At 48.6% G+C, this 18,842-nt stretch overlaps 8 protein-coding genes across 8 annotated transcripts; 5 read left to right on the top strand and 3 right to left on the bottom strand.

The window, feature by feature from the left end:
- Positions 1-116: 116 nt before the first annotated feature.
- Positions 117-1,309, top strand: RhiXN_04133 (The BTB (BR-C, ttk and bab)/POZ (Pox virus and Zinc finger) domain; the record flags this gene model as incomplete). Its single annotated transcript, XM_043323950.1, has 3 exons — positions 117-303; positions 369-513; positions 574-1,309. 3 exons carry the CDS (start codon positions 117-119, stop codon positions 1,307-1,309), a joined length of 1,068 nt encoding a protein of 355 aa, XP_043176369.1.
- A 118-nt stretch (positions 1,310-1,427) lies between these two features.
- On the bottom strand, positions 1,428-1,760 carry RhiXN_04132 (phospholipase; the record flags this gene model as incomplete). The annotated part of the gene is made up of 1 exon (XM_043323949.1): positions 1,428-1,760. One exon carries the CDS (start codon positions 1,758-1,760, stop codon positions 1,428-1,430), a length of 333 nt encoding a protein of 110 aa, XP_043176368.1.
- Positions 1,761-1,956: 196 nt separating this feature from the next.
- Positions 1,957-2,835, bottom strand: RhiXN_04131 (phospholipase; the record flags this gene model as incomplete). The annotated part of the gene is made up of 6 exons (XM_043323948.1): positions 1,957-1,994; positions 2,035-2,194; positions 2,253-2,285; positions 2,336-2,535; positions 2,598-2,693; positions 2,754-2,835. 6 exons carry the CDS (start codon positions 2,833-2,835, stop codon positions 1,957-1,959), a joined length of 609 nt encoding a protein of 202 aa, XP_043176367.1.
- A 448-nt stretch (positions 2,836-3,283) lies between these two features.
- RhiXN_04130 (uncharacterized protein) lies at positions 3,284-5,138 on the top strand (the record flags this gene model as incomplete). The annotated part of the gene is made up of 3 exons (XM_043323947.1): positions 3,284-3,477; positions 3,517-4,623; positions 4,679-5,138. 3 exons carry the CDS (start codon positions 3,284-3,286, stop codon positions 5,136-5,138), a joined length of 1,761 nt encoding a protein of 586 aa, XP_043176366.1.
- An 860-nt stretch (positions 5,139-5,998) lies between these two features.
- Positions 5,999-11,017, top strand: RhiXN_04129 (phospholipid-translocating P-type ATPase; the record flags this gene model as incomplete). The annotated part of the gene is made up of 19 exons (XM_043323946.1): positions 5,999-6,267; positions 6,344-6,354; positions 6,416-6,782; positions 6,839-7,210; positions 7,266-7,469; positions 7,553-7,727; positions 7,790-7,954; positions 8,026-8,512; positions 8,562-8,834; positions 8,887-9,071; positions 9,246-9,303; positions 9,345-9,506; positions 9,566-9,629; positions 9,677-9,759; positions 9,808-9,894; positions 9,944-10,050; positions 10,103-10,195; positions 10,248-10,414; positions 10,471-11,017. 19 exons carry the CDS (start codon positions 5,999-6,001, stop codon positions 11,015-11,017), a joined length of 3,876 nt encoding a protein of 1,291 aa, XP_043176365.1.
- Positions 11,018-11,301: 284 nt separating this feature from the next.
- Positions 11,302-12,750, bottom strand: RhiXN_04128 (aldo/keto reductase family protein; the record flags this gene model as incomplete). The annotated part of the gene is made up of 11 exons (XM_043323945.1): positions 11,302-11,489; positions 11,535-11,624; positions 11,683-11,783; positions 11,866-11,929; positions 11,985-12,074; positions 12,126-12,144; positions 12,211-12,224; positions 12,277-12,325; positions 12,431-12,454; positions 12,505-12,547; positions 12,605-12,750. The coding sequence occupies 11 exons, from the start codon at positions 12,748-12,750 to the stop codon at positions 11,302-11,304; spliced, it is 828 nt and encodes a 275-aa protein (XP_043176364.1).
- A 2,263-nt stretch (positions 12,751-15,013) lies between these two features.
- On the top strand, positions 15,014-17,276 carry RhiXN_04127 (Sodium/calcium exchanger protein; the record flags this gene model as incomplete). The annotated part of the gene is made up of 17 exons (XM_043323944.1): positions 15,014-15,358; positions 15,413-15,496; positions 15,559-15,595; positions 15,685-15,710; positions 15,781-15,838; positions 15,900-15,948; positions 16,005-16,014; positions 16,063-16,084; positions 16,138-16,331; positions 16,386-16,477; positions 16,532-16,575; positions 16,627-16,706; positions 16,759-16,848; positions 16,901-16,922; positions 16,976-17,040; positions 17,094-17,208; positions 17,263-17,276. 17 exons carry the CDS (start codon positions 15,014-15,016, stop codon positions 17,274-17,276), a joined length of 1,347 nt encoding a protein of 448 aa, XP_043176363.1.
- Positions 17,277-17,684: 408 nt separating this feature from the next.
- On the top strand, positions 17,685-18,778 carry RhiXN_04126 (fumarylacetoacetate hydrolase domain-containing protein 2; the record flags this gene model as incomplete). Its single annotated transcript, XM_043323943.1, has 8 exons — positions 17,685-17,714; positions 17,773-17,923; positions 17,983-18,060; positions 18,124-18,226; positions 18,286-18,343; positions 18,406-18,501; positions 18,564-18,585; positions 18,639-18,778. The coding sequence occupies 8 exons, from the start codon at positions 17,685-17,687 to the stop codon at positions 18,776-18,778; spliced, it is 678 nt and encodes a 225-aa protein (XP_043176362.1).
- Positions 18,779-18,842: the final 64 nt, after the last annotated feature.

The raw sequence follows: 18,842 nt of genomic DNA, 5'->3' as shown, positions 1-18,842 counted from the left end.
ACGGACACGTGACGTATCCTTTGATCACCACACACTTCGTACTAAGTTTGTAGTAGACAGGATTTACTATATCTAAACACTGTTGTCCCACTGAGACCCGAAGAAAGCTAGAGATCATGTCACACCAGCCATTAGGGAACTTTTCAGAGAGTTCCCACTCTCAGCCCGAGTCTGAATCTGAACCTCAATCCGAACCCAAGCCCGAATCTGAGCCCAAGCCTGAAGTCTTCCAAACTTCGCATTTTTACGAAGACGGAAATATAACTTTCGATATTAAGGGTTCAACTTTCAAAGTTCACAAATGTGAGCCCGATTAGGCTGGCAACAGACTAACAAGGGGCACTGAAGCCTATATCAAACTACTCCAGCTATTCTTGCCTTATACTCCGAAGTATTCAAGGATATGTTCGCCCTCTCTTGTGTTCAGCCAGCTGAAGGAAAGGACGAGCCTATAACACTCGATGACAATCCCAAGGCCTTTGATACGGTATTAAACGCTATCTACAAAGGCATGTAAGTATCTTCCCTGTGATCAACGAGATCGTTCTTACGTAGATACGCACGTGTTTATAGTGAATTCATTCGCGCGGCCGACATTGTTCAGCTCATGGATGCGATCGCGATCACTCACAAATACCAAATGATCCAGCTCGAAGGATATTTACAGGACCATATAATCAAGACAATACTCCCTGCTTCTGTTGCCGATGGGATACACGACTCTGGGTTCTGTCACTACGATGAACACCCCAGTCTAGCTATGAGCGTTTTGCGTTTTGGTGCAGATGAACTCACCCCATGGGCATTCTATACCGTGGGGGTACGGTTCTTTACCAAAATAAAAATAGACGATAGTTCTACATACGGGCCTCCGCCAACTTGGTTTGCATTTGACCCCGAATTTGCTTATTCCTTCTTTGTTCTTCGACAAATCATCAGTGATACCTTCGAAAACTGGGAAAAGAGAATAAACGATTTTTATACCACAAGTTGCCCACGGTCCACCAATTCCAAGTCGGCCACTACCAAGTGCGCTCGACAAACTGGCAGATTTGATCAAAGCTCCCCTCTTTACATCCCGTCTGGTCGGAAAAACGTCGACCCCGTGAGGGAAATGGCTCCCAAAATAAAACGGCTTACCAAAATGTTGACCGATCAGAAGGATGTGTTTCATTCTGGCTGGTGTTCAAAGTGTAACACTGCTCTCAAAGATGTTGCATCGAATGTTCTTGGTGGTATCTATCCACATCTGGTTGACTGCGTAGCTCGGATGGACCGAATGAAGTTAAGGGATGTTCCCGATATATGATCCCGTGTTATACATCAGTTTCATTGGTATATAACCATTGAGTCACGTTGCTCTGAGATATATGTGCGTCAATTTCAAGTCAACAAGAAAACAAGATGGCGCATACATACAGTGTTCTTTACGCTGCTTCATCTTCTTCTCCGTTGGGTGCTCCCATCCGCCTTAGGAACGACATCCAAGTCCATGTCATGCCTCTCATTTCGACATCGTACCACCAGTTCAACGCAATGCACACCCCGCTTTCTTTGTCCCCAGACTGGGCAACATGATGCCACCATCCTGCAGGCAAATAAAGTGCATCTCCTGCCTTGACCGTCACTCTCAGTGGTGCACCAATTTCTGTGTCGGATATTGAAGAAAGAGTAGGATCAACCTCGGCCCAACGCACAGTTGAATCAGGTATTGGCTCTATCTCAGAGGCGAGGACGGAGTGGGCGGGTATACCGTGCATGTGGCACTCGTTGCTCGCGGAGTGTGTACCCCTCGGTTGGCGGGAGCAAAGTAAAATGCTTGGCTCCCCGAACGACCGCATATATGTTTTCATACGGATCTAGGCAAATTTAACCGGGACATTGATCGACCAGAAAAGGATAGTACATTACCGCTATGAACGCTAGTTACACTCCTGCTGCCCCCTATCCAGACATTCACCGCGTCGGGAGTTCGACCTGGTGTCGTTCGGGCTCTGTTAACCTTGAGGTAGACGCTCAGGTACTACGTCTTACCGAGCGCTTCACTCGCCCATGAAATCTCTTTTGGAACATCAGACAGGAGCTGTGGACATAATTCTGAGTCCGAGGGACGATCGGGGATGGACTCAAAGTCGACTGCGCTGTACATGTTACCGTTTTGCGACTGTAGGTAACACACATCGCTGGACGCGTCCTTTAATTTGATTATACGTAAATAATATGTTGCCAAAAACTAAATCCAGAATACGTACTTGCTCTGATCGTTTGATGGCCTGGAATAACTCCTGTATTTTCATTATTTCAGTGTGCGGTTCGACAAAGTAACGTGTGCCACTTGGCAAAGTGTGCAACGCGTCTGCTCGCCTGCAAAAACGAAACGGTGTTCGGTTGACAGTCCAGTGGGAATATCAAATGATGCTAAGACTTGCCCATTTGGAGTGATTGCAACAGAAACTTTACGATCCCCCATGATGGAACCAAGGTAATCATCCGTCCATCTTGTCAAAGCGGGAAGGTCTTTCATATTTGGGGTATCTACAGGCACCATGTACGTCAACCACGAGCCTAATGACAGGTAAGTGCCCCAGAGGACTTACTACGAAACAATACCGGCCTCCCTACGTTTACAATTCGTGCAAACTCGATCGAAGAGGGTGTATGCGGCCATACTTCTACTTCAGTCCCATTTAGGTCTAGAGTAAGTGGACGATTGATTTAAAAAATTGCACCTCCCAATTGGGGAGATGGCGCACCTCTGTAGTCTTGTGCAAGGCGATACAGGAGGCTTTCGCGTTGTTCACTAGTGAGCTGTTCAGGGTTCGAGGCGGTGGACATGCTAAATTTTATTTAATAATTTTGCAGTGTTTGCGTCGGGCGCTCGAAGAGGCTGGGGTTGAGGTGGGTGTAACTGATCTCGGACTCGGGGTTCGCAATCTAACGAATTGGGCGTAATTAGATTCACTAGATATATGCAGTGATGTGTAAGGAGTTCCTATATCTGCTGTGAACTTGGAAAGACTCACGTTTAAGGAGCAAGAATGATCGTGAGTCAGCTGAGACTGGAAAACTCAGGAACCCAGGGCAGTGCGAGTGCCAACCAAATGGACCCTTAATTATATAGCGCTCGGGGCTTGGCTATCGGTCAAATGCCCAACCCCGAACTACTCGAGCAAATAATCTCGTTATCTTCTCTCCTCTCCCATCTGCACAAGAACGATTCGATTGACCTTATCCTACGATACCTAAGGCCATATTTAGACAGACCTTACTTAGTAAATTATATATGGCCACCACCCACTCGCATGAGCACGACCACTTTCTAGGCAACGATCTCCCCCCACCGGCCTATGAGCTCACTGATAGCGAACTCGACCGTAAAATAGCGGACGCAACTCGACAGTCTCTTTCCCTCCAACAAGAGCAATTGCAACGCCCCACTTTACCTCCACGTAGGCTCGATCTCATCGCCCTTCGTCTGTGCGTGATATCTAATCTGATGCGATGAATTTGTTCCAGTCGACGAAGACGGATTCCGCTCTGGTCTGAAGAGCTCTTCAAATACAACGAGTCCCAACGGCAACGTGAAGACGAGTCTCGGAGTGCAAAACTACAGTCTGAGTACAGTCGTGTTGGAACGAACGCCTCGGGTTCTTCGGCGTCGACTTCGACTTCTCCTCCCATCCAGCCCGTGCCCATCTCGGGCAACGCGAAACAAAAAGAGAACAAGTGGTGGTTTGATTCCGAGGTTGCAGAGATTGGACAGGACGACGATGACGGGCTTAATGTGGGACGGCCACCTTCGATGTCTCCGCAAACGCAAAACACGGGGCGTCCGCCCCCAATCCAAGTTCAAGTTGGTCCGCGCCCACATGACGTATTGGCCCAGCCTCAATCTCCAACGAGCGACGTTGATGAAGACGATATTTTAGCGGCAAATGCACCATCTTTGGGCCGTGCACCGACGTATTATCCTATGGGCCAGGCCCACCCAGGTCATGCACAGCGACTTGAAAGACACACGACTCGGGGAAGCGTTAGTAGCATCCAGACTGCACTGCCCACTTTCACCCCCGAGCCTGAGAGTTTGGAAGGGCCAGCATATGAAGAAGTTGAGCCGGTTTCGAACCCAAGGGTGCAGCGCCAGTCGGCAGAGTGGAGGCCACTGGGTGCGAGGCCACAGGTGCAGGAACGTGTGAGTCGGGCATCGGTTGTGCCGTATTCTTCGACGTCTCCCCCGCCTAGGCCTACTATACCCACTTCTGCATCTGCTCCTGCAGTCATTCCTACCCTCGTATCTACTCCCGCGCCCGCTCCCATTCCTTCTCCTCCGCCTCCACACACCCGTCCCTCTATTCCGATGCATCGGCCGACTGCTCCCAGCACATACACACCTCCAGTATCCCTGAGACCCTCAGCGCCTCCAGTCACTTCATCGTATGCCCCAAGTGGATATAACCCTCCTGTGTCCGTGCCAAGGCCATCAAACTTTGATCCTTCCGGTGCCTACCGTCCTGCACAAACCCAGACGCATAGGTACACACTTGCTGGCCGAGTCAACGGGGACGAAGGGATAGTTGATGCCCAGAATGCATTGAGAGAAGGAGGTGCCAGCGCGTTTTATAAGTACGTCGATTTGTTTGTTCTCGCCTACCTGTACTGATCAATTTGAATGAATTAGTACTGCTGTTGCGGGTACAATGCTGAAAGCGCCGGCGTTCCAAGCTCCAGCTCCTCCGCCTTCACGAATAAATGATGACGATGGTGCGAGCATATTCTCTGGCCGGAGTGCAGGACGGCAAAGTCTTGGTGGCAACGCACGAATGAGTGTACATGCGCCCAGCGACCCTATACCCAATAGGATGAATTATCTACCGCCTCCCCTACCAACAATGGCTCAAGCGTATCAACCAATGGGAGGTCAGGCTTACCAACCACCATCCATGACCAGTCCTGCACCTGGAATGTTTGTCGCGCCTCTTCCGCCTGGTGCTTACCAACCGAACCTCGGAGGATCTCGACCTCTTCCTAACGCGCCCGGGTTCGCCCAGCAACAGCAACCATTTGTGGCGCCTCCCCCTCCACCGGGGGTGGGCAACCAGTCTTTTGGGAAAATAGGCAAGCTTTATAAAAGGCTCTAGATGACGTGAGGGGTTTACCCAATCGCTCGTAATTTTGGGCACGATATGCGCTTGGTACTATGATGATAATGATATGCGATCTCTCTACGGCTTCGGTATTAACGGACCTGTTTGCTTAATTTCCCTATGCAACTCAATATGCACTGCTTCTATTTGTATCGACTCCACTTGTTTGTATATCACATCTCGTTTTGTTGTTTCATATCACATCTTTTGTTGTTTCATTGCGATTCGGACCGTATGGTGGTAAAGGACAGAAGTCAGACGAAGTGCGTGTAAATCTCAGACGAGAGGTGCGACCGCAAGACCCGCGGGAGAGAGCCGGAGTGACTGGACGGAGCGAGTGGTCGGCTCGGAAGATGACAGAGATGGGTTGATATGAGCCTCCACATTCCAGGGATGCTCCCGGATGTAAATAGGGTACTTTTTTCTGAGGTGTTGGTAGTGAGTATATGCGCGCAGGGTTGAGAGAAAAAAAGGCTGGGTGTGTAGCGATACAATTAGATGTATAGCACTCGAGGTGTATGAGCATAGTTTCTAGGAGGATCTACTGATGCATTGCCCTCGGGGAGTACGGATACGTGGTAAGCGCCCAGGGACTAACTGTATGGACCCTGCGGCGGCCGAGATGACGCAGCAGAATTGTTTGGCGATGGGCATCGCAGCTCAGGCGAGGTTTGAGGGGGACCGGTCTGGATTTGACTACAGGGGACTGTCTTTCCGACCACGACTGCTCTTGTAACGGCAACTCTCTCCCTCTGCTGCTCCCTCTCCGAGCTGCCCCTTGCTGTGGGGCTATTGGCCTATAGCGACAGTACTTGTAATAAATTACCTATACGTCTGCCATCAGGCCCACTATCATGCCCCCTCGCAGCACCAATGCATTTGCCCGTGCCTATCGCGCACTGGCCGACTTCAACGTCGAGTCCCTCTTCTCACGTGCCCCACCACCGGCAGTACCGCGCAATGTATACATCAACCAGGAGCTGCCAAAGGACATGTTCGACGCCAAGGGCAAGATACTCAAGGAGAACAAATATGCGACTAATCAAGTCGTCACCTCCAAGTACACCGTTCTGACTTTTGTTCCTCGTAACTTGCTCGAACAGTTTCGGCGTATCGCCAACATGTGAGTCGATCGACTACATGCGAGTCGTATTGTGCTGATTGGTCCCAGGTTCTTCCTTGCCATTGCCATTCTCCAGTTCTTCCCGCGGTTCTCCACTATTTCCCCGGCCTTGTTCTCCTGCCTCTGATTGTGGTCATTGCGATTACAGCTGCCAAGGACGGATATGAAGACATCAAGCGACACCAGTCTGACCGGCAAGTGAACCACTCGATTGTGCATGTGTTACGTGCAGGGAACCACAAGAACCACAATGTGATGCGACACAAGGAAAAAACATTTGTTCCAGGAGTGCCTCTTCCCAAGTTTGTCCGCCGCGGCAAAGTAAAGAACGCCAGCGCCACCCCCGAATCCACCCCTACGTCTGCTGTCAACCTCGAAAAAGGCTCCCCAGAATCAATGCAAATGAGCGTGCTTTCTCCCAATAACGACCCTGACGACCTCCCACCACCTGAAGACAATCCCGGTGCTCCACACTGGGCCCTACTCTATGGGAAGACGTACAAGTCGGTGATTTTGTCAAGATTCACGATCGCCAAGCCTTTGCTGCTGATATTGTTATTTGTGCGACAAGCGAGGAGGAAAATGTGGCCTATGTCGAAACCAAGAACTTGGATGGCGAGACCAATCTCAAGTCCCGTCACGCCGTTCCCGAGCTCACTCATTTGCGCACGGCCCAAGACTGCGTTCAGGCCAACCCCATGAAAATCGAGGCCGAGGCTCCCGATGTGAACATGTACAGACTCAACGCCGCCGTCGTGACTGAGAGCGGGAAGAAATCTCCGATTGATTTGCAGACTGTCTTTTTGCGTGGGACCGTTCTTCGAAATACACGATGGGCCACGGGTATTGTTCTCTATACTGGTGGCGACTCTAAGATCGTTCTGAACTCGGGTGGTACACCCAGTAAACGGAGCAAAGTTGAACGACAAATGAATCCTCAAGTGTAAGTTTGGCCAAGAATCGCTGATATCTTGTCTGACGACATATTACTTGATTAGGTTTATCAACTTGATTATTCTAGCCGCCATGGCCGTGGTCTGTGCCATTGTCGACTCCACACTCGAGAAGCGCGCGTTCAGAAATGGTGCTTACTGGATGGCTTTTGCGACTCAGCCGGATGATAACCCCAGCATCAACGGGCTGGTGACATTCGCCAACGCCCTCATCACCTTCCAGAACGTTATTCCCATCTCCCTATACATGTGAGTAACCACACCACCTGACCCCGTCTCGGCGGCCGATCACCCATCTCTCCGAGCTCATTTCGCTAATCGCTATTGTTTAGATCTATTGAATTCGTACGAACGTGCCAGGCAGCGTTTATTTACTTTGACCGAGAAATATATTATGCGAAAAATGACACTCCGACGCTCGCCCGCTCATGGAACTTGTCTGATGACCTTGGCCAGATTGAATATGTCTTTTCAGACAAGACCGGCACGTTGACTCAGAATAACATGGTTCGTGCCTGGAGTCTTTGTTTGATTGACGGCCTGTAGATCTAACCGCGATTGTTGATTAGGTGTTCAGACAATGTTCGGTTGGCGGCACCATCTACAAAGGCGAAGATTTACCCGAAGAATCCGAATCCGAGAGCGACTCTGATGATAACCCAGCAATCAAAAAGAGCCCCTCGTCCGACACGACCGCAATTGACGATGATCCCGAAGCCGGTCAACCACGCAAAGTTCGTGGCTCGCACGAGTCCACTCCTGGGTCTGCGTCGACCAGTGCTCCCCAGGTTGTTGAACAGCCCAGCATCCCACCCTAGCCACCACCAAATTCGCCAATGCTCAGCTCAAGCAGGATATCGAGTCTCCCCGCGATGATGGCCACATGCGTCAACTGTACGGATTCTTTTCTACCCTTGCACTGTGTCATACCGTCCTTGCTGGCACAAACGAGCAAACCGGTCGACTAGAATACAAGGCTCAATCCCCCGACGAGGCCGCGCTTGTTCAAGCCGCTGCAGACGCCGGCTTCATTTTCCTCGGTCGCGAGCGCGAAATTATGCGTATGCAAACACCGTTTGCGGGTGTTGAAGAATTCGAGCTTTTGAACGTCTTGGACTTTACGAGCGCACGTAAACGTATGAGTGTCATTGTCCGCAAGATGGATCCCGAGGACCGCAGGGTATTTTTGATGTGCAAGGGAGCGGACAACGTTATTTTCGAGAGGCTCAAATCTGGCAACGATAGCATAAGGCAAAAGACTGGGGAGGACTTGGACTATTTTGCTAGTGAAGGTGCGTTGAATGATACTTTCTTTTCGTCGTTACTCATTCATCTGGACAGGTCTTCGTACTCTCTGCTTGGCCTACAAGACCATCTCGCCTGACGAATATGAAGCTTGGAACGAGCGCTACCATGAAGCTCAAGTTGCTTTGGAAGGCCGCGAGGAAAAGATCGAGGCTGTTTCGGACCAGATTGAGCGTGACCTACGGTTATTGGGCGCCACTGCAATCGAAGACAGGCTCCAAGATGGTGTTCCCAAGGCAATCGCCGATTTGAAGCGCGCTGGAATCAAAGTATGGGTCGCTACCGGTGATAAACTTGAGACTGCCATTGGTACGTATTTCCCAATACCTGAAACAACTTGTCCTTATCATTTTTATATTAGCCATTGGATATAGTACCAACCTCATTTCCAAGGATGCCAACTTGATTATTGTGCGAGGCGGGGCGGATACGTTTGCGGTGCACGAACAAATGAAAAAGGCTGCGAACGAGTTTTTCCCTGATGACAAGATCATGGATAATCCTGCTGTGCATCCGACCGAGGAGCCCGCGACGCCTTCAGGCGAGGTATGCCACTGCGGAGAATGTCCCTCGGTCACTCGGCGACATCACTCGTTCCCGAAGGTAATGGTTCTCGACCTGGAGGATTCGTGTTGGTATTGATGGAGGTGCTCTCACTCATGTACGCGTGCCGTACCTTTTTGCCTCTCACCGCACAGCTCGCTAACTTCGTTCGTGCAGGCTATGGATGAAGAAGCGCCCTGGAACCGCCAGCTGATGATCGAACTTTCGACTCGGTGTGAAGCCGTTATTGGGTGCCGTGTCTCGCCCCGCCAAAAGGCCCAGATGGTCCGTTGATCAAGGACGAATTGGGCGTGATGACCCTTGCGATTGGAGACGGTGCGAACGACGTGAGCATGATCAAGCTGCGGATGTGGTGTGGGTATTTCGGGAGAGGAAGGTCTTCAGGCAGTAAACTCGTCGGATTATGCGATTGCCCAGGTGAGTCTTTTTTTCTTTCTTTGCATCGGGTCGTGGACGGGTTTCTAATTGTGTTCTAGTTCCGATTCTTGACGAGGCTATTGTTGTCCATGGGCACTGGTCGTATGTCCGAAATTCGAATATGTAAGTGTATTTTGAGAAAGAGTGGCAGTAGACTAATGATTCTGTAGGATTGTCAACTTCTTCTTTAAGAATATCGTATGTATTGGGTCCTATGGTGGTTCCAAATTTATTGCGGATGGAGTACTACATAGTGAGTCATTCGTGGCGGTTTGGGTCAACAACGCTAACTAGAGTTTAGTGTGTTCGAATACCTATCTCTTGTTCTGGAATGTGTTTTGGTCGATCGCTCCAGTTATTGCTATCGGTATCTTTGATCGCAATATTGGTGAGTACACGGATTGCCGTTTAGGAGACAGTCACTGATCGAGTCGCAGATGCGGATATTTTGGTTACATTGCCTGAGCTTTACCGGTATGGTCGTGAAGGTCGCTGGTTTGGTGTTCGTGTGTTTGCGCTCTATATGTTTGATGGTATCTATCAGGTACGGTCACACCAAGCGGGCTGGTAAAAGCATTGCTGATGCCTTGTCACAGTCCGCGGTCATATTCTTCTTTATCCTCTACGCATATAGATCCACCAGCGCACGTACAGATGGTTACGATGTTGGCATGTATGAGTTCTCAACGGTAAGTTTAAGTTTGTCAATACCTATGATGACATCATTGAATTATTCGACAGACTATGGTCGTTGCCACCGTCATGGCTGTCAATGCCTTCAACGGCCTGAACACTCGTGCTTGGACAGGCTGGGTTTGGTTCGCGGTTACGATCGGAGTCATCCTCGTGTGGGCATACACCGCAATTTATTCTCTGATCAGACCAGCTGCTTTCTATACTCCAGCATAGTAAGTCCTTGTTAATTTGATTCCCGCTATGGATTCAATTGACATGTTGTCGTTAGCGGCAATACGTATTACCTCTTCCGCTCCGCGTACTTCTGGTTTGGGATCCCCATTGCGTTCTGCCTCGCCCTTGCTCCTCGTTACATCTCCAAGACTATCCGCTTGATCGAGTTCTCGAACGACATCGATATTATGCGTATCATCCGTGCGCGTGATCCCAACGTTGATGTTGCCCATCACCCCAAACTCGGCGGCCACTTTACGGAACAACAAGCCGAAGTCCGAGCCAGCGCGGATTCGTACCCTCCGCGACGCACGCACTCTCGCCAGCCAACGTTACACTCGCTTGGTAGCCGAACAGACATGTCCACTGGTATGCGTTCAACCGGCAACCGCGGGTTCGACTTTTCCGCAGAGGAAGGTGGTGTTGCTATTCGCAGAATGCAGAGCAACATTAGCGAGCGACAACGAGCACGGATCGAGGGTTTATCCGACGACGAAGATGGTCAGAAGCGAAAGGGCAGCTTACGGATAATACCCGCCGCCGTTCGCCGGTCATTACGTCTCAAGGGCCGAACTTCACCATCTCAAACACACGAACATTAGTATATAAGATTAGACCTTTGATCAATGGATTAGGTGGATTTATTCATTCCATTTGTTTTTGTTTTGTTTTCAGAGTTTTTCCTTTTTCTTTTGAGATTTAATTTTCTGTATCCAGTACACCGCACATTTCGCTTAGGCGCAACGACCGTGTCATGAGGGCTTACATTGTTAATATACATTCACTACCCATGGTTATAATTTACTAGTACTATCTATACTACGCCGTCTTGGTGTTTAAGTTTGTGATTTGTTCGACCAAGTTCAACGTATTAAGAGCTCAGGGCTCACTCTTTGACATCTGGGAACCCGAGGGTCCCCCAACCGGTCCAGGTCGGCTTGCAAGCCCGGAACTTGCTGCGCTGCTCAATCTTCAAGAGCTCAGCAATCTCTTCAGGTGCGAGTTCCACGACCTTGTTATTCTCTGCAATGCGTGCAGGTTTGATCGACTTGGGCAAAACTGATTGCGCCGCAACTGAGATCAGTAAAGACGCAGAAGGTGGACGTGACATGCACTCACCTGCTACGCCGTTGGTATTGGCCCAGAGCGAGACGAGAATACGTGCAGGATGCACGCCGTGCGCCTCTGCTATCTTGGTCACGGCCGGGTCTGGTGTAACATATCACACATGAGGGGCGCAATTCAATAATGAATGATAAGCTCTTACCGGTGAGAAGTGGCGAGTTATCGGATCCTAAAGGAGAGTACGCGGTGAGTGCAATCCCATTCTCGCGGCACAGTTCAATCACATCCGTCTGGGGGCAAGATCTGCAACAGGATCAGTCAATACGATGGGAGTCATGATAGGGGAGTTGGCTGGGACTTGCGGGTGGAGCTCGATTTGGTTCACTGCAGGAACAACTTGGCTTCTTTCAAGAGGCGTTGAAGAAACTCAACAGAAAAGTTTGAGACTCCTGCGATAGGGCTTCTGTGAATTCGAGCTGGATGCCAACAAGGGAGTGTGCATACCGATGGCTTTAACTTTGTCTCTTTGCGTTTCGTAGATTTTTTCCATTTGTTTCCAGGCGTCGAGCCAGTCGAGCGATTTATCAGCCTTGCCTAGGCACAGATGAGCTACCACTGATAAAGTTAATGCTGGTAGCCACTCACCATCCTTCATAGGAGCCGGCTATTGAGGACCAGGGAGCAAGTTAGGGAATCATGAGCCTTAGCGGGAACAAACTGTGAAACGTACCCAGTGCATGAGCCCTAAAGTAACGTTCAATACATCTCAAAGCCGCGATGCCTAGCATTTACTCACAAAGATCAAGATATTCTGTGCCGAGTTTGGACAAAGACTCATCTAGCGCCTCTTGCACGGCACCATGGTGTGTTAGGGAGCTTTGTAGTCAGAAAAATCTTGATAACATGTCAGATCGTTACATTCAGCCCTTATCTTTAGATCAGAAGCTTACTTCACTCCTCGGGACGCCAGAGGCCTTGTGTGGATGTAAGTACCGAGCCTTGAGCGCATATATTTAGTACATACCTTGATCCCTTGTCCAACCTCAGCCTCATTGCGGTAGTCGTACCTACACCGCCAAATGTCAACCTGGTTTATCGATCGGGTATAATCATAGTATACTAACGCGGTATCAATATGGCGGTAGCCGGCCTCTTTGAGAGCATACTCGACAGCTTTACCAACATCTCCAGGAGCACTCTTCCATGTTCCGAGACCGATTGTGGGCATTTCAGCACCAGTGTTAAGCGTGACAGATGTATGGATCGGCATTGTAGACGGTGGCTGTCGTGGTTGTCGGTTGCGCAATTGAGCAGATGAAACGCGGAATAAATATTTTTCAATGCCAGCCACATGCCGAAGTTCCTTCAAGTGGATTTCTTCGACGTCATTTTCGATGGTACTGTACATATATGCGCCCATATGGATCAGAAATCGCCGGTATTTTATATTTTGTATCCAAATTATATATTTAAAACAAGAACATTGGGCGGGAATGTTCCGGTGTGTCTTGTTTGAGGACAAATTACATACTACCCCACACTAAAAATTGGAGCAAAACATATTCTGTGTTGGATCCTTGATGACGCAGAACTCTGCGTATTCGTTGGAGATAATTGCATCACTTAGCCGTGTACGGGGCACCTGAGCGTGACGACTAACAGTCACAACGGTCATTCCTGCTCTTTCGGTTTACTTGTTACAATCACTCCACCACTTACGACCAGTCGCTCATATGTTGGAGCTCATCCAGCCTCTGTCGTCACTGGTATTGTTTTGAGGACCGCCAAATTGATATTATCAATTTCAACTAAGTGAAGGAATCGTAGTTCATTTTCCGATACTGCGCCCGTGGTCTGATAAATGGGCAAACTACGTGACAGAACATTATTATAGGGTTTACAACTATGAGCAGAACTTGGAATACCGCTTTTAGTAGTGCACTGCATTCTCCAGGAACCATAAAGGCCTTCCAGCCAGTGAAAGTAATACCTCAGCACCGCATTAACGCTTCCGTCGGAATGAATGTGCTTGGCATCCCCTTTTCAAGGGATCCTCGATCATGTAGTGTAGATTATGCAGGTAAGATAGGAACTACTGGCGGTGAGGGGACTCTGTGGGTAATCCATCTTAGAGTTTGACACTCTGATATATAGCAACTTCCATCCTACTGAGCCAAGGCACTTTTCGGAAACATATTTCTCATATTTATGATACTTTTGAACATAGCGTGGTCACGAATGTGTTGGTTACGTACTGAACTTACTGAGGTCGAGGAGTTGGTCCCAGATCCAGAGTCAGCTGGCTCAGCTCTCTTCAATTTGCTTGGCTCAAACCCGAAACCGTTAGAACACTCTGGAGGTTAAACTCGTTGTGCCCACATGTGCGGTGAAAATACCAGTGAAATCACACTCGACTAACTTACTAATAGGTGTGACGTCTGTCTAGTTTGAAACCGCTTCTGAGAACGATAGCTGCTCGCGCGCCCTGGCCCAGGTGACACTGCCCAAGGAGCATTCTACCGGAGGATAGTACTACAGAGTCAGACAGCCTTGCAGTTACAATGTATGCGCACTAATCACCCTAGTTGGAACATAGGAGGTGTCCGGGTGCTTAATCCGGTATATATTAGTACAGCGGTACCTCAATGCTGTGTATAGCCGGCGAAAAAGAACAATTCAAAGACTCACTTGACTGCGAGGGTGTCGAAGCAGACATACAAGTCCAGATCATATCTACATAATGGAATATATGCAGTGGTGGCATGTACTAATTCGAATATTCTATCATTACAGCCTCTTTACGTCGACTCCCGTGCCTGGGGTCCGCCTCTGGGTCGGCGCCCTGAGGCACTCGGCCTCGGCAATCCTCTCGAAGATCAAGCGTCCGGCGTATCGCTCGAGTAACATAGACCAACCGGTCGGGTTGTCTTACGACTTGGCCATCAGCCTTCTCCAGGTAGGTTCAATGCAAGGTAGCCTCGGTCGCCTTTACACTGCCATATATATGTCATAGGTGTATTGTACGTAGATGTTTCCTTTGACTATTGGCTGTGTTGCTGGGCGGACGTGGTCGACTGCGAGGAGCACTGTACCAAGACCCATAATATCAACTGCTTCCCTAAAGACCCGCCCGTCGCATTGTGGGGCCAACTCCGCACACCCGTGTGGTCTTGGCCACAACTCAACGATATTTGTGGTTAAATGCTACTTATTTACTCACGTTGCTTTTGCGGAAAGACCGGAATACATGAAAAATGGAATGCCACAAAAGCCCAGATAGATAAACCAAAAATGGCGGGGTCATAGTGGAAGAATAAAGAGGCCGAAGAGAACTGGCCATGACAACGAGTCACGGCGTGACTAGCCGGGAGGATGTCACGTGTCCATAAACAGAAAAGAGTAGAAAAGTCGAATGGAAACTCGGCAGTACAAGAGGCGGACGCTTGCAGTTGAGATTGGTTTGCACAATACGCCCCTCCCCCTCAGGACCCCACAACCGTAACTGTCGCCAAGCTCCTTCCACTGCTAAGGCGATGTCTCATCGTGAGTGTTATAACCCGGGTGACGATACCTCTCGTAACGGATTGTTGATCCATATTCCCCTTCCGTTTCCTCATCCAATGACAGTCGAATCTACACCATTATTAGCGAATGGCAATGGCCATGCCCGCGAGCGATCTTTCGTTCAAAAAGTGAAAGAAGTAATCGTGGCCGAAGGCGAGCCTGGGTGGATCGAATCCTCCAGGTTTATTCTCTTGGGCTCCTGGTTCAATGTCCTTCTTATTTTCATCCCATTGGCACTTATTTCCGAGAAACTCGAGTGGGATGCAGGCCTCAGGTTTGCCTTTAGTTTCATCGGGATTATACCCCTTGCAAAGGTCAGTTGATTCAGCGAAAGATACGGCGTGGAGGACTCAATTGAATCATTACAGCTCTTGGGCGAGGCAACCGAACAACTATCAATGAGGCTTGGACAGACGCTGGGTGGTCTGTTGAACGCATCATTCGGTAACGCTGTATGTCGTGAGAACTTATGTGATTGGATATCTATATTGACCAAGTTTGGCAAACCACGTAGGTCGAAATTATCGTTGGGATCGCCGCGCTGGTTCAGGGTGAGTGAGGATCCGCTCGATAGACGCTGCAGGAGCCTGTCCTTTTATTTTCGGAGTCTTTGGTAACTGACACGCAACATTACGTATAGGCGAACTCAGGATCGTCCAGACTTCCGTAAGTACATTTGGTATATTTAGCCTGCATCACTAGAACCCACAGCCTGACCATGTGGTTGTGACGTTAGATGCTGGGCTCAGTCTTATCAAACCTATTGCTTGTGCTCGGGATGTCGTTCTTGGCCGGTAAGCGCCTGCACTGCTCGGGCATGTTGGGTCTTCGCCGATGTTGATTCTGTTGTTTCAGGTGGTATTCGTTTCCATGAACAGAACTTCCGAGTTACAGCTGCTCAAACGTAAGTCCGCGCCTAGTGTTCGTACTCAAGGGCTCTAATCCTTTGTCAATTTACAGTGGCTCATCCGTGAGTAAATAAGGTTAATGTATTTGCAAATACTAATCAGTGACATAGTTGATGACTCTTGCATGCATCAGTACGTGACGTCAGTTTCCAAGTAGTAGGTTTTGTTAATTGACATTGTTTTAGCCCTAGTGATTCCTGCCGCGTACCACTCCAGTCAACAACACCCTTCCAATCCTCCGGTTCCCAATGCAATCTCGACTCTCATGGAGACCGATGCTCCTGGAGGCAATGAGCGTTCTCATAACGGATTGTTGCTCATCTCTCGTGGTACTGCAATTGTCCTATTGATCGTCTACGTCAGCTATTTGTACTTCCAAGTAAGCGATACAACCAGATCGGAAGAAGGTCCTACTAACACTATAGATGTTCAGCTCAAGTCGCACGCCGACCTGTTCGCTGCTCCCGTCGACGAGGACAGCGAGCCAGAGGAGCCAAACATGAGCGTTATTAGCGGTGCCACTTGGTTAGTCTACCGATTATCTAGCTTCAGCTGCAACGTACTAACCTATCGCTATAGGTTGCTTGGTATCACCGTGCTCACTTCGTTTACTGCAGATGTTTGTACGTATCAATCTCACGGTTCATCACAAGTATTCTAAACCTCCGTTGCAGTGGTCGGATCAATCGAAGAAACAGCAGAGAAGTATCATATTCCCAAGGGATTCATCGGTCTTATTTTGTTGCCATTGGTGGTGAGTAAGCTTGCTTTTTAGAAATGATACGAGTATTTATAATTATTCATAGGCCAACGCAGCTGAACATGTCACTTCAGTCTGGATGGCAATGAAGGGCAAACTGGAGCTTACCATTGGTATCAGCGTTGGTAGCTCAATCGTACGTTATTACTTCCTTTGTAGAATCAAATCTAACTGGAATGAACTTGTAGCAAATTGCCGCCTTCGTAGTTCGTAAGTTACAATACAAATGCTTTCTTAACTGTAATCTAACCCCGATCTCCTAGCGCTCCTTGTGATTGTTTCATGGGTCATCGGAAAAGAGCTAACTCTCTACTTTGCTGACTTTGAGGTAAGGGGATTTTACGCAATTATTTGAGTGGCATACTAACGTTAAGGCATTAGACCGTCTCCCTCTTTGTCAGCGTTATCTTGGTCAACTTGTTGATCATGGATGGCAAGTCCAATTACATGGAAGGTCTGATGTGCTGTGCACTGTACATCGTCATTGCGATTGCATGTGAGTGCTACTAAAACTGTTATCTCGAAAAGCGCTGACTGGTTTCACGTGTAGTCTGGGTGTCTTAAAATTGCTCGCTGGTTCGATTCACTGCAAATCCACCCTTTTGATCACCCAATATATATACCCTATCACTATCCTCTATGTTACACTACTCAGCCGAAGATATACGTTCTCTCTTTCTTTTTCATATTTTGCCTATTTGTTCACCGGCTTTCGTTCTACGTCTGCTCCGTCTCGATCCCACCTTTCGCATGCTGTATACTTCGTAGTGACATCGATCTCATAACTATCCATCGTGTAGTACCACTGAATACAGAGCCTAGTATTTCATTGTGTGCACCTCCTGCTGTGTCCGGTAGCTCATGATCCGACCCCGAGTCAAACAGAAGGGAGTTCTGCTTCTCGGGTAATTGCAATATACCACATGCACACCGCGTACCGATCTCACGCTCGACCATAGCCCACGCTAGACCATGGCACACTATCTGACCCGAGGAAAGAAGGTCGAGTAGACGTGTGTGTCCTTCATGTAGAAATCTAAATTCAATGTACTCGTTTCAGATCGTTGCAATCGGACGCAACTACCTTGAACATATCAAGGAACTTGGAAACACTGTGCCGCCAGAGCCTTTCTTCTTCCTCAAGCCCACAACGAGCTATTTGACCGGAAAGAGGTTTGAGGTCCCAAAGGGAGTTTTAGTTCACTATGAAGGTGGGTTCACGTAGTTGCACAGTCACGGCAAACAAACATATAAAACTAATGATTTGCAGTCGAACTCGGTGTTGTTATCGGAAAGACAGGAAGGGATATTTCTGAAGCGCAGGCGGACTCCCATGTTGCTGGATATAGTATGTTCACTCTTCATGATTGGTGGGATTGTCGAATCGACCAGCTGACTATGAACTACAAAGCCCTCTCAATCGATATGACTGCACGGAATATGCAGGATGCTGTCAAGAAGAAGGGATTGCCCTGGTCAGCAGCCAAAGGATTCGATACGTTTACACCTACAAGGTGAGCCGATATGAATCCGGGAAAGAATATATATATATAAATCTTTTGCTCACTTTTAGTCCTTTCATTCCACGGGAAAAGATTGTCGATCCACACAACTTGAATCTCTGGCTAAAGGTTAGAGGCCTTAATAAAACATGACTGCGCCATTCGATTCAGCATTTATTTTATGCGCATAGATCAATGGGGAATTCAAACAAAATGGCAATACTAAGGACATGATGAACCGTATCCCACGTCTTATCCAGCACGTGTCTTCTATTATGACCCTTGAGGTAGGGAGTTAGCACAAAATAATAGATGACTTCAATTTACTCATAGGCTGACTATTCCACAGGAAGGTGATTTGATCCTCACAGGTGGGTAACTGATATATGCATTCTTCAATTCATATCCACTTCAATACTACTAGGTACCCCTCACGGAGTCGGACCTGTTAAAGTTGGCGATCAAATTACTGCAGGACTCGCTGTTCCAGACAAGCCTGATCTCTTAGCGTCGCTTGAGCTCGAGGCTGTAGCAAGAGACGGAGGATATATTTTCAAGGAATAGTCTAACCTTGAATAGCAAAAGCTTGTATATGTTCGCAGACAGAATACAGAGAAATAGTACAAGG

Source organism: Rhizoctonia solani, chromosome 1 (genome assembly GCF_016906535.1).
Source record: "Rhizoctonia solani chromosome 1, complete sequence".
Taxonomy (NCBI): Eukaryota; Fungi; Basidiomycota; class Agaricomycetes; order Cantharellales; family Ceratobasidiaceae; genus Rhizoctonia; species Rhizoctonia solani.
This window is presented reverse-complemented; position numbering and strand designations above follow the sequence as displayed.